The following is a 24,298-nucleotide window of genomic DNA, read 5'->3' as shown; positions in this document are numbered from 1 at the left end:
GAAGCCTTGACCCTTCAGTGCGAAATCCTTGTCATGGTCCTTCTTGTAAAATTTCTGACGGTCATCCTTTGTCATTAAGGCCTCCCTTGAGCACTCTTCTACAATCCTACTCTTGTTTACTAGCTCAGAGAACCTTCTAATCTCCAACGGAGCCACATCACTCATGATGTTCTTCTTGAGCCCTCATTGGTACTTAATACATTTTCAGCCTTCATAGGACTCAGGGACACCCTAACATACCCTCGAGAACCTACAGAGCTCCTAGAACTTGCTGGTGTATTCAACTACAGACATAAACCCTTGCTTCAGATGCATGAGATCCAACTCCCTGGCCTCCTTTACTGACTCGGAAAAAATACTTCTTGTAGAAAGCAGTTTGAAACAATGTCCACAAAATATCCACATTCTGTTGCTGCAGGAATCGACACTTCCCTTGCCACCAATGTTAAGCTTCTCCCTCCAGTTTCACTAAGACCAGTTGGAAAGGTTTAGTTCCACCAAAAGTGGAGTTGTTTGCTTGGTTTGTCTTGACAGGCAGGGTGAATACCAATGATAGGCTGAGTCAGTTCGGGATTATCAATCAGGATGATAAGCAGTGTATTTTATGTAACAGGGATGTTGAACAGGTCAATCACTTGTTTCTTGGTTGTGATTTTTCTTGGCAGGTGTGGATTGCTTGGATATCTGTGTTTGGCAGACTATGGTCTTTTCCAGGATTGTTGAAGGACCACTTCCTAAGTTGGACAGAAGAGCCGGGTAGGAAGGAGGATCGAAAATCGTGGCTGATGTGTTTCTATGCGGTCATATGGCACATTTAGATGGAAAGGAATAGGAGGATATTTTAGAATACAAGCAAAGGTGTAGACAAAATCATCAATATGACCATGATTACCTACAAGAAGTGGGAAGGCGTACTCTCTTCGTGTTGTTGATGGCTATGCTGGAGATGACATGGGGAGATCCTTTAATCGTGTTCATTTCTAGGTGTTGCTAGTTTAGTTTGGTTATCGTTTATAATTGCTCCACTTTATTGTGTTGAGCTCGTTTACTTCAAAAAAAAAAGTTTCTCCCTCCAGTTGTACATTGCAAACTCCACACATTGATTATCCGGAACATGCTGAGTTTGCAATGCACGCTCCATAGCTTGGAACCAATTGTCTGCTTCAGTAGGGTTTGTAGATCCCTTAAAAGTAGGTGGGTTAACTTTCAGAAAAGTAGCTAACGTCATCGGGACTCTACCACCCAAATTGTTCCCAGTTCCTTCTCCACTTCCATTCCTATTTCCAGTTGATCGACCCATCCTTTCCATAGCCTGAGTCATTACAGCAGTGCTCACTTGTATTGAGTTAGCTAAGTTAGTCATCGCCGCCATGAACTCGACATGGTTGTTAGATGGCAGATTATCCTCACTCTCTCTTTGAGTACGTGATCGACCTCATTCACGAGTAGCCATTCGGGGTCCTGTCCACACTAAACAAGCGATATCAAGGTGATTAGTCTCAATACCTCAAACTTAGTGCTTCAATTAACAAAAAATGTGCTTGCAAACAAGCATGTTATGCATATGAAGCAGATATCCTAAATAACACGAAAGAAAAATGACCCAGAGTATGCAATGAAGTACAATCAATCCATCCTTTAAGCTCACGAGGACGAACTGTTCTGATACCATAATGTAACACCCTATCACGCTAAGCTTTACCCTATAGCCGTAAAGCAAAGGCGATAAAGCATCACGACTGGTCTAAAGCTTATAACATAATATATAATCAAGGAGTATTAAGACTAGAAGCCCGATGAAAGAAATAGAAGAACAACTCAGGAATACAAAATACGAAGCATTCACACACTATAGTTAAAGCGTGTTGGCACAAAAAGACCAGAATATATAAAATCTTGCACAAGCTCCAAGATATACAAGGTAATAGATATAAGATAAACAAGGTATATATGTGTACGATAACCAAAAAGGAACTAGCCGCAACCCGCAGAGTTTAAGCCGACTAGTTAAACAAGATACAACAGAATTTTTTAGACAAACAGATATATTCTATCTCTCAAAGTTTTCAAAGTAAAAAGCCTCAAAGGCAATAGTATAAAAAAGTGAGAGTCAACTATAATAGTAAAACAAAAGTAAAACATCGAGCCATCCTCTCCTCTGTCACCATCCGCAAAACTCATCGAGGTGGGTTGGGAGTTCTCAGTATGGTAATAGTGCCCAATAGATAAGATATAAGGTTCCCAAAAGTCAAAGGCAATCCTAAAACTTCACAATGCATAATATTTCAACTTATAACATGTCTTAAAATCCATAAAAGGTTATCTAACTTAAGGGATCTTTACTTTAACAATTACCGCTATCCCACAGACTACGCCAACCTATCCTACAAGCGACCCCATCGCCACTGACTACCGAACCTCCTCAATCCCAGTAGAAAACACAAGTAAATGCAAGCAAATAACAGACAAGTAGGTTACATGTACATCAGATAACACAAATAGCATTTAGGCATATTATACAATTGGGCAAAAAGCAAATAAATGATCTAAACAATCACATAAGAATGCATATGATGAATGCCTGCTCTACTGGCCATGAGCTCATGTGTCGGTTACATTGCTAGAACCTGACACATCTGGTAGCTGATATGGATATCGTCTCGCTGTTTCACTTCTACACTCTTGGGATATAATGCCCGCCGCACTCTTGGGATATAGTGTCCGACACATTCTTGGGATATAGTACCCGCCACACTCTTCGGATATAGTCCTTGACACACTACACCCACAGAGAAAGAACCACAAACAAGTAGGATTTCATCACCATCCTTGCTCGGGTTTTAAATCATAAGTCAAACTGCAAACGGGATAACACCACCGTCCTTACCAAACACAATTCAATCCCATATTCTAAACCAAATTCATGATTTCACTCAAATTCATCCCCAATCTCACTTCACTTCATTCTTAGTAGCAATCATCATCAACCATTATTATCTCTCAATATCATTGTTACCCTTGTCATACCTCAAAGCCATAACCTCGACAAGCGGGATTAACCACCGTTTTTACCAGGCACATCACAAATTATCAATAATAATGCATCATAATCTGCTACTCATATAAGCTATCATTCTTCATATTCAATAGGTTAACCAACCTCAATCTTTCACAAATCATCATTAGCTTTCCTTTTTTCACTTTACCATCAACATGCCACTCCACCAATCCATTCTAATTATTCCATCCACAGTACGTTACAAACCTAAGGCCCCGTCTCTAAACTCATAAAAAAAATACCCCTTTTTAATTCTCCCAAAGCATTCTCGTTTGTCCCAAAGCCTAAACACTAGCTAAAGAATCTTGAATAAGGATCACAGAGATTTAGAAAGCTAGAGGAATACTTGAAAACTTAAAAATTACAATTTCAGCAAAAGAAGGGGTCATGCGTACGCATGCTCATTTCTGTGTACGGATGATGTTGAAAACGGCATTGTCATGTACATAAGCTACCTCCACGTACACGAGCTTATGGGGCAGAAACGGTTGCCCGCGTACGCACGCCATCTGGTGCGTATGCATGAATGTCAAAAGGGCATTTTCACGTACGTATGACACATTTGCGTATGCAAAAGAACTTGGTCGAACCAAATAATCATGTACGCATGCCTTCCGCGTACGCATGAATGCAATTTTTTTCATAAAGTTGCTATGATGAAAAAAATTCAGTTTTTACACAAAACTTCAAACGTGCATAACTTTTTCGTTGAAAATCCGTCCACTCTTCGAACATCATAAATTACACGGATCCAACTTTCATTTAAGATAAGTTTTATAAAATTTGAGGGTTTGGAAACCAAGTTATGGCCCGTTAAAGTTCGTCAAAACAGGTTTTTACCAAAATTTGCAAAGTTCTAGTTTTCAAAATTCTCACCCCAAACCAAATCAACCATAGCCCATTTCAATACCAAAACACCCAAAAATCAATACTAAACACACCACTACACATTAGAAATCATTCTTCAATTACTTTCCAATCATTCCAATGCCTAATTTATTCAAATTTTCATTTTCTTAACTCCTTCAACAAATTCGTACTCATAAATCCACAATACCACCAATCACGATCACAATTCATTAATTTTCATTCATTTCACAACATCGCCATAAGTTCTATCATACAAACTCATTCTACATTCAATCTCCATCCAATATTTCAGAACTCTAATAATTATTAACTTCATCATCAAACATCAAAATTCATATACAAATAATCACATATCATACACTCAATCATTCAATCCTATCTTAAGGTAACTAACCTAAGTTTCACAAAACATTACATATTATTTAGCAAAAATCGAAACCATATCTTGCCCGATTTCCTCCAAACATAAAACACCACAAAACCCTTTCCTCAAAAGCTTCCAAGCCTACAACCAATTCCAACAAGCTCTGGCCACTAATGCTCAAATCCAAGTACTCCAATGCCAAATTCAAGCTCCAAACAACATCAATTCAATCTAATTCCATGTAATATGTCCAAAATCAATACTAGGGCTCATAAATTTCACAAAATACAAAGGTTTAGAGAATTCTTACCTTACCCAATGATATTTGGAGTAAAATCCAATAATAACCCAATGTTAGATTACACCAAAATAATGAAATCATGAAGAATCTCAATATCCAAAAGCCAATTTTAAAATTGAGCTAGAATTGAGAATGGGAGCAAGGAATTTGAGTTTCTTACCACTTTGTTTAGATTGAATTGAAGAGCTCGACGATAGGATCGCATTGCCACAAACGACACGCCAATCGAATCCTCGGATCACAAGTTATGATCCAAAATTTATAAGATGTGATTATCTCAGAAAAATATATATGTATAGCCCAAGTGGAAGATTGTAAGAAAATTATTATTTCTTAATATATTTATGGGCAATACATATATTAATATAATCGAAAATTAAGTAATTTCACATTAAATGACTTATATAACGGTGATCTCATTTATTGTCATAAATGTTGAATTAAATAAGTCATTATTACTTTTGATTTGGATAAATGAGATTAAAATCATAGATACTATTTTAGTTGAGTTTTAGGGTTTAATGAGTGTCACACTCAAATATAAATAATGACTTCAGGATTTTGGTCTCCAACACATCAAACTTGTCTTCATAGCTCTTTTCCTACAGTGGAGTTGTAGTTCAGCCCTATCAGGGATACAGAATGTTTTGGTTGACGAAGATTAAAGAACCACAAGAGCCAAGCTTTCTAATCTCAATCATGCTCTCGAATGAAGGGCACTTCTGCATTCTCAGTTATATTTTTTAATGATTTAACATGGATGATCATGAGGTTGAGAAATCCTAAAATTTTTAGATAAAATAAAATTTTTATTTAATCAAATAATGATAAATAATTTTATTGAATTAAATTATATTAATATGATCATTAGATGATAAAAAATGCTACAAAAATAAATAAATAATATTTTAAGAATATAAAAATATTAAATTCTTATTTCAATTTGCTTTTTTAATCAACGACAATAAATATCTTGAATTAATTACATTTTTACAAAAAATTATATACCTAAAATTATTTCATTTCTTTAAAAATCTTTTGAACATACAATGGTTCAACGAGAGGTTAACTATTGAGAAATGAATATAATATTTTTAAATTCATATTTTCAATAAAAAGATGTACTTAATTCTATCCATTCTAAATAATTCTACATTCACTATTACTTATCTATCTAAATAATTCTAACATTGATAGAATATTATTTTTAGATGCAAAAAAATTTAAAATATATTTATTCTATTTCAAAAATCAATATTCATATTTAACTTAGGATTTCAGTAAATATGGTAAAAAAATATTATATTTTTTAGTTAAAAAAGTAAAATATTGATAAATATATTTTTGTACTTTAACTTTAGATTTTTCAAAAAAATTTTGCAAGTTAATGGAATCAAATCATATTTCTATAACATACATAAGAATGTATATTACACATAAATAAAAAATGTTAAGTGTACTAACCAATAAAATATTGAAGGAAAGAAATATAAATAGAAGAGAAACAAAATTACTAAACGGAAGAAAAATAATTTAATAAATTTTATGTGTATATAAAAGAGGAATAAAATAAAAATATACGGTACCTTATTTAATTTAGCAAGATTTATGAGAATAAACACAGAATAAAAGAATAAAAATAATAATAAAAAGAAACTAAATATCTGAATTAATATCAAAATAAAAAGTAATAAAATAATGATAATCTATCATAATCTTAATCTTTTAATATGATTAATTAATAACAATATAACTAGTCTACCATAATCTTAATCTAATTTTTTAATATAATTAATTCTAATTAAGTAATCAAATAAATTGAATATAAATATGTCTAACCTAATCGTATAAAGAAACAGTAGATTTTCTACAAATTAAACATTTTATATATATATAAACATCACTTTAAAATGAGATTATTATTAATGACATATAAATTTTAAAATTGTATTAATGGATTAATTGAAATACATTATTAGAATAAAAAGTTATAAGAATTAAAATAACTGAAATTTATTAATTTTAATTAGTTAAATTAGCATAAAATAAAAAAGAGATGATTAATTAGATTAAATAAATTAAAAAATATTATTGAGCAAAACAAATGTCACAATAATTATATTATTAATTTGAAAAAAATCAATTCAATCCATTCAAATTTTTATTTAAAATAGACAATTAAAAATCACTAATGAATAAAAGTGAATGGAATATAATAAAGAATAATTTTGATAGTATAAATAATTAAATTAAATTATTATATACAATTTTCACTTTTTACCTTATTATAATTTAAGTTAACATTAATGATAAAAAACTAATGAATAAATTACTATTTGTACCCATAAAAAATAAAGACGCTGACAAATAATGTACCATATAAGAATAAAACGACAATTATAACTACGGAAGATAGTCTCCGTGTGCCAAGAGTACCAAGACGTTGGTTACATAATTAGTCCGTTATGGTACTTTTGGCACACGAAAGCCATCTTCCGTGGTTACAATTGTCGTTTTATTCTTATATAAATACATTTGTCAGCGTCTGTATTTTTCATGGGTACAAATGGTAATTTATTCAAAACTAATTTTAAATAGCCCCAATTTGTATTTTACAACATAATTAAAGCACAATTTATACTTTTTTATTTTGTGATTAATCAATATTTTTTAAATTTTTTGGTTAAGTCTTCTGTATTTTATGATTGATAATTTCTTTCTACAAAATACCAATTTGTGATGAATTGTTACAATCATAATTAATTAAAAAAATAAAAAAATTATTAAAAAAATCAAATAAAAGATAAAAAATAGAGTAAAAATTTATTTTGAATAAAAAATTTTGTCAATTGTGCTAAAAAATCTAAAAATTTGTATCTTATTATATAATTAATTTTGTTACTCACTTCAACTTTATTATCCCTTTGTATCCAAAAAAGTATATAATGTTACGCTTATTTCAAAAAGGATAAAACTCTTCAAATACACAGTATAATATATAATTTAAGATTAATAAGATAAAAAATATCTAGAATTTTATAATTGTATTTGAAATTTCCAATGACGATAATACAAAGAGTTTAAATCTACCAAATAAATTCAATAGTTGCCCTTTGCACATCTTATTTAAATTTTAATTTTAAAATTTAATTTGTATCTTTTTTTTCTAATGTAAATTATTTTTGACAAAAAAATAGTAAAAAAATCTATTAGACCAAAAAAATATTCTATCGAAGAATTATTATAAGGAGATTTATAATTAAATAAGAAAATAATAAAAGCATTAATAATAATAAAGAAAAAAATTGAAGTTCATATTAAAGAATGTTAGAAAAAAAAATAATAAAGTTCGTATTGATAATAATAATACTGAGAAATGATATTATTGCTTTAGACTTTTAGCCTTCATTTTTGGCCATCATTTTTTTTTAATTATTTTTATTTAAATTATTAAGTCATAAAAAAATAAAAAATAATTCAAGAAAACGAAAATAATAAGATCAATAATAATTATATAAATCAAAATACATAAAAAAAAAGCTATTTATATAATAAAATTAACATGAGTATATTTAAACAGGATTTTCCTTTTCACTTATTTTTAGTCTCATTAGATGAGGAGAACAAATGCCATATAAGCTGCTCACACACCCACTCACCCACACTTTGAGGTTTTCTTGAACCTCATCCCAGTCTCAGCTGGAGTTTGAACTTAGTGCAGCTTGATTAAGAGAGGCAATTTGATTGCCACGTGATCTAAGCCTCCGCTGCAGCCCTTTCACTTTAACTTCACCTCTTTTTGTTTTGAATTTCTTCTCACTCTAAATTTCCAAACAAAATGCTCTCCTATTTGGGTCTTTTAAGTTTTAATAGCTCATCAAAACTGAGGCCCTTTGGGCTTGAAAAAAAAACGGAAAAATCACAAAATAATATATCTTCGAAAATGGGGACCGGCGAGTATGGTGGACGCGCTTCCATGGTAGCTTAGAAGAGAGTCAGAAACTACTTCCCCTTAGTCTACAGCTGAGTCCACACTCCACAGTCTCGACCCTCGAGCGAACGAGTGCGTGCGTCACGGCCTTGTTTCACTCGGTGAAAAACCTAACTCCCCAAAACACATCGGAAACAATCTCATGCAATCAATGTGACTCAATTACTGACACAGTTAGGCCCAGGTAAAATCATGCATCATCTTACTATCGTCGTCATCATCATAAAAAAATTACGATAATAAAATGGTTATCATATTGTAATTATAATAATAATTTCGCCCTACATTCCTCTAATTAAATTTTCCTCTCCCTCCTTCAACCATACTCAAAAATATCCCTTCTCTCTGCTCCTGTCAGGTTTCGACGCTTTCATTTTCCCTCCTTTTACTACTAAATCAAATGCGTCAGCCTTTTACATTTCGTTTCTTAATCTCCATTGCGGAAGCTTTGACTTTCACGTTTCTCATTTTTTTCCTCTTTCGTTGATTTTTTTTGCAGGTTTTCGGTCGCTTTTAGGTTTTGATTTTTGGACTCTGTATTCGATCAGCACTCTCCAGGTAAGATATTAGTGCTGAAGATTTGTGCAAATTTACCGTTGCATGTTCTTGTCACTGTGATTTGTTTTGCATCTTGTTGATTGGGTTAGGCTGTGAGCTTGTTCTCTGTTTCTATATGTGTGCTTTTTTTGTTTGTTCGTTTCAGCTGTTAATTTTTACTTAGTGCATTCTTTCATTCAATTCGATAGCTGAAACAAAAAATTTTCATGTTTTTCTGCCATTATTGATATGTGGCACCAGCTTGTTGTGCTTGATAGCAGCACAAGCCAATTACTTGATAAGCTGATCAAGGCTTTTTGTTCAACAATCAGCATTTTTTAGTTATGTTGACCTAACACCCCCATCGCCCGCCCGCCCGCCCGCTGCCGCCACCAAATGCAAAGCAGTATTGTATCGGTAAAATAACACAGTACAATGTTTTTCTTTTAAATGGATTTATTTCTTGATTGTTATATGGAAATGAACTAACATTTTGGAGTTAAGTTAGGTTCTCAATCTTAAAACAAGGCAGTGTTTGGTCTGTTTTCTGCTTGGATTTCATGTTGAGCTTGATACGTTTTCATTGATATTATATTATTGTTATTATATTTATTTGTGTCTGATTTTTCATTTTCTTTTCTTAAGTTATGCTAAAATTTTTTGAAAAAGGGAACTGAATTTAATTATATCTAGTTTTTTAAATTAGTGGTGACAACATATAAACTGAAAATGGAAGAAAAAAGGCCCTATTTTTCTGTAATCAACCATTCCTTTTATTTTCTACGGTATTATAAAATCAGTATCAAGGAGCAGTTTAATGACTATAAATCATATTGTACTTTTCCCATCTCTGGCATCTTTGAAATTTAATTACATTTTGCATTTCAGAGCTTGTACCGAAGTTTCCGTTGGCTGGTTGGAAATGGCGCCAAATCCAAAGGTGGTAGCAGCCTATCGGGCAATGGCAAATCTTGGGATTCATGAATCAAAAGTGAAGCCAGTACTAAAGAAGCTCCTTAAGTTGTATGATAAAAACTGGGAGCTTATTGAAGAAGAGAACTATAGAGCTCTGGCAGATGCAATATTTGAGGAGGAGGAAAATCCGGTCTATTTCCTACTGTATTGAATACTGGGTTATTTATTTATTTATTCATTTTTATTAATACTCTGGTCTATTCTACATAGGATCATCCATTTGTTTGTATATGTAACAGGTGCTGGAGCAAGAGCAGGAAAAGAAAAACAAGAGAGTTGATGTAAATGAAAGTGATTTTTATGTCGCTAAGTTATCTGCATTTCTTTGTTGATCTTATTCGCATGCCTGATTAGATGTCATCCTTACTTGTAAATAATCAGGAAGCAGAGTTAGATGATGAAGTGCAAGATCAGCCACTGCGACCTAAAAAGAGGTTGCGCTTGAGAGGTCCAGAGTTTCAGTCTTCAAATAATCAGATTAGCAGTGGTCCCAGTTCAGCTGCTTTTCCATTGAAAACTCCTAAATTAGAAGATGACACGGTACCTGGAAATGGTTCTATACTGCATGCTCAAAGTGCTGCAGCATTATCTGATGGAAATGGAATGATTGAAGCTCATCAAGTTCATTCACAAGAAGGCATTATTGACAAGGGAAAGAAACCTGTATCACCTCAAGTTACTCCCAGAGGAAGAAGATCTACATCGGATGGAGTGCCACCAGCAGTACTACCTAAAGAACCAGCAGTTGAACCGCTGAGCACTTTGTCTCCAAGAAGCAAAATGGCCCATCCTCTTGTATGGATCAAGCCCAAGGATGAGCCAATTGATGACGCACGAGATAATGAGGCTCCCATTTCAATGATTCTTCCTGGTATTTATCTGATTGTACCTTCATGAGGGATTATTTATTTATTTATTTTTCCTCCAGTCATTTAATATCTTGGCAGTGTCTTTTCCTTCATGATCAACTTTTGTTGAATCTGATGATAAATAATGGGGTTTCAAAGTATATGGGAAAATTTTCATAGGAAGATACAAGATTTTTTACCTAAGTTTAAGGGTTAAGTAAGAGTGTAAGACAAAGGACTTGTTTGGGTGAGCTTTTAATAAAAGATCTTTTTTCGAGTTATCTTTTTTCGAAAGATCTTTTAAAAAGTAAAAGTAATTTTATGTTTGGATATTTCATGTAAAAAGATCTTTTTATCTATCAATTATGTTTAGGTACAACACTAAAAGTACTTTTTTGTTTATTTATTACGTGAAAACATCTTTTTCTTTTTGAAGTAAAAAAGATCTTTTTAAAAAAGATATAAATTGTAGCTTTTAAAATGACATTTTTTATTTTTTAGTGCTTTTGCTTTTATTATTAAAAATTTGCCAAACACGCTGAAAAATGAAACAAAGATATTTTTTCAACAACTTAATGACACTCAAACAAGCTCAAAATATGTGTGATATAGTTTTTGTAGAACACTGTGAATTTTCTCTTAGATACTGAAAGATGGCACCATACAGCAAGTCGCATGGTTTAAGTATTTTAGGCCTGTTTTGCAGAATGCTGGGGGAGTGCTTTGAGAGTTATTTGTGATAAAACAAGTTTCTAAGGGAAAACTTTACTAGATGGCTATATTTTGACTGGGCTGTATATTGGTTGTGGAAAACTAACAAAGAGAAGGAGCTTAATATTGCATAGATTGGATTGATGGACACACTAAGCAAGATAGGGCTAGGAATGGATGTAATAGGAGTGCTTGGATGGCACCTATAATATAAAAGATGGCAGAGTCCGCCTTTGGTATTGGTTAAGTGGAGGATAGCATAATAGCTAGATATGATATCCGTTGAAAATGTCTGCAATATGATATTATGGCTTCATCTGATCCTTATAAGTTGTAACTGATCCTATCTAGCAGAGAAAATGTCCAGTTATTATTGTATGTCCTCAAAAGATGTAATTTGCAACATTCTGCTTAGCTGCCGACTATTTGAGTTGAATTGGCCATGATTAAAAATTCTTTATCCTCAAATGTCCTCTCATAACTGAGTCTTATCAGTTAGCATATGATTCAATTGGCATATGCAGTGTGCAAGTCCTGAATTGTAGGTGTTGCATACTGTATGACTTTTGTGTTTCTAGAAAGTCTCTAATCCAATGCTCAGATTTGGCATTTGCTTGTATACAAGAGAGGAGCCCTGGTTACTGGTTCCAGAAGTGGTCCTCTACTTCAGTCTTAAACCAACCAGATGTTACATCTCTGCCATTTATTTCTCTTTTAATATTGATTTCCATTTTCTTCTATTAGTTACTGTGCTTCCAACACAGATTCACTTTGATTGATGAGTTTTATTCTGGATTTGTTCTCCCTCAAAAGAACCATCTAGTGGAAAGGATTCTTCAATGATGAATGGTGCAGCTGGACAGCAAGATTGTGACGACACTGTGGCATCACATTGCATAAATGATGAAGTTGCTGGTGAAGATAACCTCCGCTCTTCAAATGAAGATGCCCCTTCTACTGTAGAGATAGGCTCATCACCTATACAAGAGGTAAAAATTTTGGAGCTCTAGCTCAGTTCTTAGCGGATTGGTTTTACATTTTTCTAGTTGTAATCTGCTTCTAAAAATGGAGGATAAATATTTATTATCTGATAAATTGTGACTTTCTTGTCCTTGCTTGTGAATCTGCTGAGAGATTTTGTTGATTTTATGTTCCAATTACTGATTTGAATGATGACTCACAGGAAGGATCTGCAAAGATAACAACACCAAACATCAGCATGCCAAAGGAATCTGAGTCACATGATGCTCTGGTTGCCGGAGGAAATGAAGATCCAGTTACACCTTGCATTTCAAATGGATCTGCCAATGTTAATTCTTATTCTTCCTTGCCCACTACTGAAATTCCAGTTTCTCTGCCCTGCCCGCGTGGTCTGGATGACACTTCACCAGTTCCCCAGGAGGTTGGAAATAATGATTGCTTAGCAAGTGATGATGGAAGGGAGCTAGTGGATCCTATATCTAATAATTCTCATAGTTTAGTTACTGTTCCAAAGAATCAGCTTACTACTAATGCTATAATGACTGTTCACGATGTTAATGACATAACAAAGGGTGAAGAAAAAGTGAAAATTTCATGGGTCAATAACATTACTGATGATTTCCCACCATCCTTTCATTACATACCCCGAAACCTTGTATTCCAAAATGCTTATGTTAGTATTTCTCTGTCTCGCATTGGGAATGAAGATTGCTGTTCTACTTGCATAGGCAATTGTGTCTTGTCTTCTGAATCATGTTCTTGTGCGAATAAAACTGGTGGTGGATTTGCCTACACTGCACAAGGCCTACTGAAGGAAGAGTTCTTGGATGAGTGCATTGTCATCAGCTGCAACCCTAAAAATTGTTTCTATTGTGAAGACTGCCCAGTTGAAAGATCAAAGAATGATGATTGTTCAGAACCATGTAAAGGACACTTAAGGAGGAAGTTTATTAAGGAATGCTGGAGTAAATGTGGCTGTGGTAAAAAATGTGGCAATCGGGTTGTCCAGCAAGGAATAACTTGCAACTTGCAGGTGGGTGTTTAAGTATTCTTAACAATTGCTTTCTTCAATGTGGAGGTTGTATACTGTGTACATTGTTTAATGCATTTCCCCCCTGGGGTTTGTTTTGATGAGTATTTACTAATAATTATGTGATTCAGGTGTTTTTAACTTCTGAAGGAAAAGGTTGGGGTCTTCGGACGTTAGAGGACCTTCCCAAAGGGGCATTTGTATGTGAGTTTGTTGGAGAAATTCTAATCGTCAAAGAATTGCATGAGAGGAGCCTAAAATATCCCAAAAATAGGAAATATACATACCCAATTCTATTGGATGCAGATTGGGAATCAGGAGGTGTGGGGGATAAAGAAGCACTTTGCTTGTATGCAGCATCTTATGGAAATGCTGCTAGGTTTATTAATCACAGGTATTAAAATTTCTATTTTTTCACCAGGACACTTTTGTAATTCATATATCTAGATTATCTTGTAAATAAGCTATGAGTTTTTCCTTTTTAATTCATCCACCAAACAAGCGACTATTAAGTCAAATTTCAGTTGAAAAAGCAGCTAAATATAGTTTACATACCATGGGTTTTTTCAAATCTGGCTGCCTATGGCCAATGGTGAGACACTGTTTAAGCAAATAACCTCCTCCTTTTTTCGGTCATTTCTCCAGTATCGGTATAATTGTTGACAGCTATTTTGTTATTTAGACATGCACATCTCTCTGCTTGTGTGCATTTTTGTGGATACTGGAAATAACTAAAGATTATAGAAGGCGAAAAGTTCATCTATATTGTGATTTGAAGAGTTTGATGCAATTGTGATGTTTATTGAACTCTCTGATTGTGATGACAAGTACTTAATACAACAGATGAAGTCGGTAAGGATGGAAAACCTTTTTATCTGAAGTTGTTAGTTGTGTGCATGTATTATTGGATTTTTGTTATCTATATAAACTTCACTATAAGAGTGAATAGGCAGATTTTAGTTTTGACTAATTAATTAGAAATTGTAAACTAGAAGATTTCTAATAGTTCTATTTCGTTTTGGCAGATGTTTAGATGCTAACTTGATTGAGATCCCCGTTGAAATTGAGGGCCCAGATCATCACTACTATCATGTGAGAAGTTAGCAAATCCTCTGAATTGCATCTGAAGTTTTTTAGTTGCTTTTGTTGGCATGAGTCGGATGACAGGCTCTCTGTAAGATACACTGCTTACATACGCTTTTAACATCCAATTTGCAGCTTGCCTTATTCACATCCAGAGAAATAGCAGCACAGGAGGAGCTCACTTGGGTGCGTGGTTTTGGTTATGTTTGGTGAATGGTCTTATATTGCATTGATTACATCAGTTTTTTCAGTAATGCTAATTTATTGCGCTTTACTGTGAACTTTTGAACAAAACAGCAATGAAAAACAGAGTTGTGATTATTTAACTGAGAAATGCCAGTTTGATGGCTAGTGGCTGTGTGGCACTTGGCGTGCTATACTGACTACTAAGCATTATTGTAGCATCTCATTTATTGTGTAGTTCACTTTCTAAATATCATTTTAGTTTATTTTGAAATGTATGTTTCTGCAGGATTATGGCATCAACTTCGATGATCATGATCAGCCTGTTGAGCTGTTTGGGTGCAAATGTGGAAGTAAATTCTGCAGGAATATGAAGCGATCAAGTAGTAAGTTCAATCATCTATTTATGGTAACGTTTGCGAATTTGTTTCTTTTCAACATTAAAATTGTGACTCTTCACCTTTTTTGGATAATGCAAGCTTCTTTCTGTGGCCTGGTGGCCTCCTCCACTTTTGGTCTAGTCTGTTTCAATATTTGTTTTGTATAGTGTATTTCAAGTGTTCAGCCTTCCTGGTAGTAACAAGTATACTTCTGCAGCTGAGTTAGTGTGATATCGTATTTGATAGAAGATCTTCTATCTTTCTTTCTTCGGCACTTTTATGTCTGATTCATGTGAAATCATGACAAAATGTCTAAAATCTGCTCTCGAAGCTATTGGAAAAAGATAATATTGAAAATTGTGATTGCTAACTAATCTTCGACTGTCATAACTTTATGATTTACACTAGATAACCTATTCATCTTTTTTTCATTTGATTGAGTAAAACGCAGTCAAATTCAATCTTGGTATATTTAATTTTCTTGCTTTATGTACGAAAAATTAAGTAACCTGTTGGTTTTGTTGAATGCGCCCTTAGTTTATGATTCAGTTGAGCTCAATGAATAGGGTTCATGATCATGATTGTATTAGAGGAACTCGGGTTCATGATTTGCATGTGGGACTTCTTGGTTTGTTCTTTAGTCAATCTTTGCTTGTCATAAACTCGGAAACCAATACTTCATGTTACTAATTTCACTTTTTTGTAATGTAGGATCCGCAAGATCGTTGGCTGCAAGATGATATAGTCATTCTGTGTTAACACCAATTTTGCTGTTAGACCCATGTCAGCAATGATTAGTAACGAGTTTCAAACTACTGGATTTATATATTTTTGTTGGTCATTTTGCGTGGAATTTGGAGACTAATTGCTTTTTACGCCCATCTATATACATGCACAAAAAAAATGAGACATGCTAACGTTACTCGAAATATAATGCTCTTTATTATTGATTTAAGGGTGAATACATTCTCCCTTTTTAGCTTTATAGAATGGCCAATGCTAGCGTGAGGAAGTGATAATTTTTCCTCAGGTGAGGAAATTGCGTGGTATAGCTTATTGTGTGACATGTCAGTTTGCGTGACTCAGACATTGTCTGCTGCCGGTGACTGACAACGGAAAGAGAGAAAGAGGGGGGGGGGGGGGGGTTGTCTGGGGTGGGTTAATTAGGGAGTAGCTAATATTTATCATGCTTCACTTTGGGAGCTTTCTTCTGAGCATAACCCATCTTATACTTGGCGTAGTATTGAAAAAGTTAGCAGATGACTTAAAAAAGGGTATTCTTGGTGTATTGGATCATTGGACCAATCTTTCTGGTTCGACAAATGAAAACAAGAGGACTTTTTGGCAGTGAATGTTCCTTATGTTCATATAGTGATTCGAATTTCAAGGTGCAAGATGTTTGGAGGGATGGCAGGTGGTGTTTAAAGAAGTGTTATTCCTCTATTCCTGATAATGTGCGGGTTGAGTTTAGCAGATACAATTCTATTGCTAGTTGGATATGGGGATATTCTAACTTTTATACAGCCAAGAATGGTATGATTGGGTTGCACAAAGGATTTTTAAATGGCAACATAACAATAATTGGCAGTGGGTATGGAGATTAAAAATTTCGAAAAAGATCAAATTTCTTGTGTGGCTTGCTCTTCATAAGGCTTTGTCTACTGCATCTTTATGAGCTAAAAGAGATCTTACTAATTCTGAAATTTGTCCTCGATGCTACAATTGAGTGGAGTTTGTTTTTCATTGTTTGCGTGACCGCTGGCTAAAAATATGTGGCATAGTGGAGTTTGTTTTTCATTGTTTGCGTGACCGCTGGCTAAAAATATGTGGCATAGGATTGGTTTGTTTTAAATGTTAAGAAGGATAATTTCCTTTTCTTGTCTGCTATGTGGTGGATTTTGCGAAGCCGGAACAATGACATTTTCAATTATGATCAACTTTGGTCTCCAACTAAACTTCAAATCCTTATATATAATTTTTGTCAAGATTTCAACAAATCAGTTCCCCTCCTTTTTTGTTGATTGATTGGGTAGTTCCACCAGTGAATAAGTTCAAGATAAACTATGATGCTGATTTTATGGGAGATATTGGGAATTAAGCTTCAAAGTGGTCTCTGAAGTTGCACACGAACCTCATAGTAGTCCCTGAACTTAAAAGTTACCCATATTCATCTTTGAAGTTGCACTCTGGGACTCAGACTCGTCCTTCTGGCACATTTCGTCCTTCCGGCACATTTCGTTCATCTGGCGCTACCGAAAAGCTGAGTTGGCCTCCTTCGTGACACGTTGGCAAAGAAACGGCTAGCTGACATGGTAGAGTAAACTGTTCTGATTCAATTTAGTCCCTCAATTCAAGTTTTTAACCCTAATCCCCAATTTTAAAGAACCATCTCCACAATGTTCACGACTCTTCTCTTCGATTCGATTCTCTTCTTTTGTCTTCTCCATCTTCTCTTATCAAATAGTTCAAAGCATGGATAGCCATCACCACAAATGCTGCATATAAGTACTCTTACTACGTCATTTTTTGAATTGGATACCATTATAAGCCCCTAAATAAAAAAAAAAGAGCATTTTTTATGAATAGAAAGAGTGTATCTACCAACTAGCAACTTCCATGAGCTTCAAATGCCCTTCGTGTAATAGATTAAAAGAACCGGGTAGAATTATTTTTCTTTCTGCTGGTATCTCTGAAAGCAAAAGATTAAAAAAATAACCAATAAAAGGTGAATATAATTGTAACTGCATTAATGTTGGTACACCTGAAACATTTAACCGTACCACTTGAAAATGGATAGATTTTAAAGCCTATTTGACAAAGTTGTTCTAACTCTTGCTCTTCATTGAATTGCTTTTCACATTCTTCAGTTACAACTGATTCACTGAAATCAAGGATAGAGGTCGTTGGAACTTTGCATGCCTTTGAAATGGAAATGGATCCTCTTTCAGTTTTTTTAACACTTGACAGAATCCAGTATGGATATTTCACCTTTGATTCTATAAGTGAGACCAAAAATAAATAAGAGAGAGAGAGTAATGAATGGTTAGATTAAATACTGCACACCATTCAATTTTTTTTTTTTTCATTGGAGAGGATCCACTCCCCTTTGCAATAGCCTAGAAACAAAACAGAAGATTAAAAAAACCGACTAAAAAAAATTAAGACAAATCTAGACACCAAAATTCTTATGCATAACCTCAAAAAGTAAGAACAATAAAAATGAATAAAAGAAAATAAACAACTCATAACTGCAAATAAATAACAATAAAAATGACAACTTTTCTTCACACCTGTAACACACCTTGAGCAAAAGTTGACTGGAAACTCTGTCCTCCTCTTCTTCTCTAGTATGAAGTCCCTAAATTAGAAAGTTTGCAAAGTGAATCAATCTAAATCAGCACTTGAACCACGTGATTATCACATGTTTATATTATGTTAAGACCCATCATAGAGAACAAAGATGAGGGTATAGGTAACAATACCTTAGTAAGGGTCACTCCTGAAATCCAAAGTCGGTCAGCGGTTCTTGTCGACATATAAAATCTAGAAATGAACATAAAAGGCGGAGTTCAGATGGTACTAGTCCTCCAGTTAGGTGATAGCAAGCTAAAGTGGTCTAATAATAAGCCTAATGTGGTAGAACATAAACTTTGTATCATTGTTCATGTGTTAATATCAAACCAAGTTGGTGCTTTATTAACTAATTTCTGTTGTAGTAGATAATAGTATTTTGCATATTGTTGAACTTGTGCAGTCTACTACTGGCTTGAAAAGTGAGAACTAAACTTCAATATTCAATTGCTTCCAAAAGGTTCCAGCAGCTTCTCTTCTGGGTTAGTTTCATTACACTATTACAGTAGGTTGTGTGTTGCATAATTCAGTTTATTGGCATAAACAAGATAAAAGAACCATTCAGGAGGTGCATACAGATATAGTGATGTTGATAAGACTTTTGTAGATGGTATATAAAACTAGATAATACCTGTGCTCTCCAAGTTTAGAACGAGTGGTAGCCAAAGAACCAGTGAATCCCACACCAACAACAGGGGATCCTAATCACCAACAAGTAAATGCATAATACATTAGTTCATAACTGTAAGAAACATTTCATCGAATTCTGCCACAAACACTATAATTATCAGATAAGTGATTAAAAAAACGTGGCTTGGAAGAGCACGATTGTAAGCCAACAAAGCTATATCTTCAGCAGTCTGTTGACTGTAAAACCGAAGAGAAGAGAAGAGTGTGAGCATTGTGGAGATGGTTCTTTAAAATTGGGGATTATGATTTTTAACTTGAATTGAGGGACTAAATTGAATCAGAACAGTTTACTCTGCCACGTTAGCTAGTCATTTTTTGGCCAACGTGTCATGAAGGAGGCCAACTCAGCTTTCCGGTAGTGCCAGATGGATGGAATGTGCCGGAAGGACGAGTCTGAGTCTCGGAGTACAACCTTAGAGATGAATATGGGTAATTTTTAAGTTCAGAGACTACTATGAGGCTCGAATGCAACTTCAGGACTACTTTAAAACTTAACTCAAGATATTGGTTCATCGGGTTTTGGTTGTATCATCAGAAACTCAGTTGGCGAGTGGGTGAAATGTTGTGTTGGTCCTCTTTCATTTAGTTTAGTTCTTAAAGGGGAACTTTTTGCTATTTGGCGGGATTTGACTATGGTTTGGGAGATAGGTCTTTGTGATGTTATTTGTGAAATGGATTGTCTGGATACTGTTCTTATACAAGCTACAAATACCTCCGTTCATGCCTTGGATAAATATATTATGGGTAAAGTACTAAATTAGTTTTCTATGTTTGGACGTAATCCTGTTTTGGTCTTTAAGGTTTCATTTAATTTCAATTTAGTCCCACCTGAGATAAAAAATAATTAATGGAATGTCCTACATGACCGTAGTACAAGAACAAGGTCAATAATTTGGAGAACAAGTATAAGATCCAAAGACACAAAATCAACTGTGGATGCATTAATACATTTATTTACCATTCTCCTTAGTTCTATAAAAAATATTTCATTTAAATATTTCAAAACGTGAATCTCCCATCTCTATTAATATATAAATCGTCTCAAGGCTTTACTTTTGATAATATGTAAATCATCGCATCCTAGGACGATTTATGCATTAAATTTATTTTAGAAATGCACATAAATTATTCTAGTGCTTTGATCTTTTCAAATTGAATATAACTCGTCCAAGGAAGCATGGTTTATAATGTTTTTCATCTAAAGCAATGTAAGATAACACGATTTATGTGCAAAAGAGTAACTCACAGTATCCTACCACAATTTACGTGCAAATGAGATAGCTCATAATACCTTAACATGGTTTATAGTGTTTATAATTTTTTTTTAACCTATTTTTTTGGTTAAATTTTAAGCTAATCCATTTTAAACAAAATTTTAAGCTAATCTATTTTAAACAAAATTTGTAAACATAAAAGAGACAGAGAATAATGTAAGATAAACTTAAATAAGTATAATTTCTTTAATTTGATAAAGAAAAATATTGTATTTTTTTATTTAAGTCTTATACAAAATTTTTAAATTTTTTTTGTCACTTATTTTTTATTAAATTTTAAGCTAATTCATTGAAAAATTGTAAAAAGAACACAAATTTTTAAAATAACGAAATTTTGCAAAAATAACACATACATAAAGTTTTAAAAAATATAATATAAATTATAACTATACAAAAAAATACTACACTATTGATAGAAGAAAGACCAAAGACTTATTTACCAAAAAGTACTGGTTTTTAAAAGTTGAAAAATAAATACTTATTGGAGATTTGGTTGAAAAAAAAATCATTTAAAACTAATGATGTTTAAAATAATATTAATTTTTGACCATTTCAAGTTGCATTTTATTTTAGTTAGATTAAATAATATTTATACAAGTAATTAGACATGTAACATTTATTCTTAAATGTGTTAAATATTTATTATTAATTTTTTAACACAAAAAAAAATTAAAATATATTTTCTTTTAATATAAGACACTTAATCACTTATTATGAAAATGCGTGTGTATATACTATATACAAGGGCTAACTAATTTTTTTATTTAAATTAATATAATTTTTTATTAAAAAATATCATATAAATATTAAAAATTAGTTTTTTTATTATTTTTTTTGAATATGTATAATGTTTTTTTTCCAATACTCTCACCCATATTATTATTTTTATAAAATTCTTTTTTTTTATCGTTATTGTTATTTCTTTTTTATATGGAACATTTTTTATTTTGTATTATGATTCTATTAATTCTAATAGAGTATTAAAGAGGACTGAGAATACTAAAAAAAATTAAAATTTATTTAAATATCTAAAATAAAATTATAAAATAACATAAAATAATTATTTAAATTTATGTCATTTTTTATAATTTTTATCTAAAAATAATTTTAAAAAATGTAATCTAAACAATATTTAATTTATTATAATCTATTTTAAATAAAAATTATTAAATATAAACTACGTTAATACTAACTCACTTTTGATTAAAATTAATTTTACAAAATCAATTTTAAATTTGGTTTACGAGAATTTAGTAATATTAATTTTTTTATTTTATTTAAATAAAAAAAGTGGCAAAGTCGCGATTTAAAATTTCAATATTTCTTTTTGGATCTATTAAAACTTCTGGAGCTAGTCATTAAAAAAAATTTCTGGAGCCGGGCGAGGTTATTTAGAGGGGTGAGTACGGGTCGGTTTGGTTCGAATTTATGGTAAAATTAGAATCGAATCGATCAAAATGTAATTGGTTCGGTTTAGTTTGGATTTACATTTTTTTGTACATGTACCCGAACCAAACCAAACTGATTAAGATCGGATTGGTTCGGTTCGGGTAATTGGGTATCCGATGACTTTGAAATTCATAAAAAAACCAAATTTTTATCTTAAAAATTCAACAAGTACAATAAATATGTAACATCAATAGAAATAATTCAAACATATTAAACACCAAATACATTAAAAACTAAACTCATTAAAATCCAAACATATTAATAATGTATAATCATTGTGAAAAAACCATATACATTTTTTTATTTTTTTTATTTAATTAATATATGATTGGGTTCGCGGGTTGGTTCAGATTCCGCACCCGCAAAATCGATACCCGAACCAATCACTAATAAAAATCATCGGTTTGGTTCGGATTTGACCCAATTACCCATTAATTTTAGAACCAATTTAATTGGTTCGGTTCGAGTTCGGACAGGTAATCGGGTACCCGCTACCCGTGCTCACCCCTAGTTACTTACCTTAGCAAGTCTTTGATGAGAAATTTATTTTTTTTTTTTTTGGACAAAAACAAAAAGAGGTATTCAATGCGCCTGCCTGTTGGGGGCCCATACTACTCCATAAACCCTAGTTAGAGTCTGAGAGTGGCATATATAAACAGCAGAAAGACACAAAATTAGGGTTTGTGTTTGTGATCTATAGAGAACCAACAATGGCGTCCAAGAGAGGTGCCTCTCCTCTACTTATTCAATTCTTCTCTAATTCGCCAAGATAACTATACCTAAATCTAACTAACCTTCATTTTTCTACTAATTCACAATTTGATTCTTTTGTATTTTGTTGTTCGATTTCTGTTCAGGTCGCGGTGGAAATGCGGGTAACAAGTTCAGGATGTCGCTGGGTCTTCCGGTGGCGGCTACGGTGAACTGCGCCGACAATACTGGTGCCAAGAACCTCTACATCATCTCCGTTAAGGGGATCAAGGGCCGCCTTAATCGTTTGCCTTCCGCTTGCGTCGGCGACATGGTGATGGCCACCGTCAAGAAGGGGAAGCCTGATCTCCGTAAGAAGGTGCTGCCAGCTGTCATCGTCCGCCAGCGCAAGCCCTTCCGCCGAAAGGACGGTGTTTACATGTACTTCGAAGGTCATAACAATAAAGTCCCTTTGCTTCTTTATTCTTTTATTTGCTTCAGTCATGTTATATTCTTTTATTTTTAGCTTTAATGCGGATTCATCTTTGATTTTGGTTAGATCATTATAGGTTAGGCTCTGATTATGGTTATTATTTTTTATTACTGATTATTGTTGATTAGGATTAGCATTTTATTTGTGTACTAACTTAACTATTTTTATGTTTGGAAAATGGTTTTTGATTGGGGTTTTTTGAATTGTGCAGATAATGCTGGAGTCATTGTGAATCCCAAGGGTGAAATGAAAGGTAAATTATTTCAATAGTTTTTTTTCCTTTCTGCTTTTAACAAGATATTTGACAATAATGGTGAAGAAATGTTTGTGAGCTTGTTCCTTTAAGAAAAATGAACTAGCTGTTGTATTGGATTATGATGTTACATTATTTTCTCTACATGTTTTTAAATTTATAAGCGGTTCTTTGTGTAGTGAATTTGTGGTTGTGGTTTTGATTTGTTGTCATTGTTGTTATTGTAGGTTCCGCTATCACTGGTCCAATTGGAAAGGAGTGTGCTGATCTATGGCCTAGGATTGCAAGCGCAGCCAATGCCATTGTTTGAGTTTGATTTCTAGCAATTATATATGTTAAAGTTTCTGCTTGTTAAAGAAGCCTCCGATTTTGGTTTTAGCTTCAGCTGTACTGAATGTGATAGAGATTTATATTATTATAACTTATGTGAGAAACTTTTTATGGCATTAAGTGGTAGTTATAAAGTTGTGTTTTTCTTTGTTTTTTATTTTATTTTTATTCACTCTATTTGTTGGGATTCATGAGTATCTGGGTCTATCAATTTAGTTTTATGATAATCGGATGAATGGAATACCTGTTTAGTGTTTTGTTTTGATCGGGGGAGTAGTAGTGATTTTAAAGGTTTAAATTTTGACTGTCCTCATTCATAGGATATGAAACACTTAATTCGAGTGTCTGCCTGGCACTCAATGTTGCTAATTGGTTTCTTTGCGTTGAATAGTTCAAGTCTTAAAACACTCTCCCAACAAAAAAAAATCATTTTGTTAGTCTGTAATGCAGGACCAG

General features: G+C 33.1%; 3 protein-coding genes across 6 annotated transcripts; 2 read left to right on the top strand and 1 right to left on the bottom strand.

The window, feature by feature from the left end:
* Positions 1-8,552: 8,552 nt before the first annotated feature.
* Positions 8,553-16,271, top strand: LOC107647837 (putative inactive histone-lysine N-methyltransferase SUVR2). 3 transcript variants are annotated; one of them, XM_088491227.1, is made up of 13 exons: positions 8,553-8,768; positions 9,084-9,142; positions 9,383-9,538; positions 10,010-10,226; positions 10,336-10,377; positions 10,478-10,967; positions 12,469-12,644; positions 12,839-13,669; positions 13,798-14,060; positions 14,692-14,758; positions 14,885-14,935; positions 15,222-15,318; positions 16,024-16,271. In XM_088491227.1, exons 4-13 carry the CDS (start codon positions 10,044-10,046, stop codon positions 16,050-16,052), a joined length of 2,229 nt encoding a protein of 742 aa, XP_088347353.1. In that variant the 5' UTR covers positions 8,553-8,768; positions 9,084-9,142; positions 9,383-9,538; positions 10,010-10,043; the 3' UTR covers positions 16,053-16,271. The 3 variants fall into 3 exon arrangements, with proteins under 3 accessions (XP_088347353.1, XP_016207367.1, XP_016207368.1); XM_016351881.3 differs by lacking the exon at positions 9,383-9,538; XM_016351882.3 differs by lacking the exons at positions 8,553-8,768; positions 9,383-9,538 and adding an exon at positions 8,835-8,942.
* Positions 16,272-16,492: 221 nt separating this feature from the next.
* On the bottom strand, positions 16,493-19,663 carry LOC148554921 (uncharacterized). Of its 2 annotated transcripts, XM_088491628.1 has the most exons (6): positions 19,295-19,662; positions 18,795-18,855; positions 18,603-18,670; positions 18,093-18,193; positions 17,914-18,001; positions 16,493-17,807 (listed from the first exon to the last, which is right to left on the bottom strand). In XM_088491628.1, the coding sequence occupies exons 2-6, from the start codon at positions 18,846-18,848 to the stop codon at positions 17,690-17,692; spliced, it is 429 nt and encodes a 142-aa protein (XP_088347754.1). In that variant the 5' UTR covers positions 18,849-18,855; positions 19,295-19,662; the 3' UTR covers positions 16,493-17,689. The 2 variants fall into 2 exon arrangements, with proteins under 2 accessions (XP_088347754.1, XP_088347753.1); XM_088491627.1 differs by having other exon boundaries at positions 18,795-19,663.
* A 3,013-nt stretch (positions 19,664-22,676) lies between these two features.
* LOC107647836 (large ribosomal subunit protein uL14x/uL14z/uL14y) lies at positions 22,677-23,999 on the top strand. The gene is made up of 4 exons (XM_016351880.3): positions 22,677-22,802; positions 22,934-23,218; positions 23,471-23,512; positions 23,740-23,999. The coding sequence occupies exons 1-4, from the start codon at positions 22,787-22,789 to the stop codon at positions 23,820-23,822; spliced, it is 426 nt and encodes a 141-aa protein (XP_016207366.1). The 5' UTR covers positions 22,677-22,786; the 3' UTR covers positions 23,823-23,999.
* The last annotated feature ends 299 nt before the right edge of the window (positions 24,000-24,298 follow it).

Source organism: Arachis ipaensis, chromosome B6 (genome assembly GCF_059453495.1).
Source record: "Arachis ipaensis isolate K30076 ecotype BB chromosome B6, ASM5945349v1, whole genome shotgun sequence".
In the NCBI taxonomy this organism is placed as follows: domain Eukaryota; kingdom Viridiplantae; phylum Streptophyta; class Magnoliopsida; order Fabales; family Fabaceae; genus Arachis; species Arachis ipaensis.
Note: the sequence above shows the minus strand (reverse complement) of the source record. Positions and strands in the feature narration are given on the sequence as shown.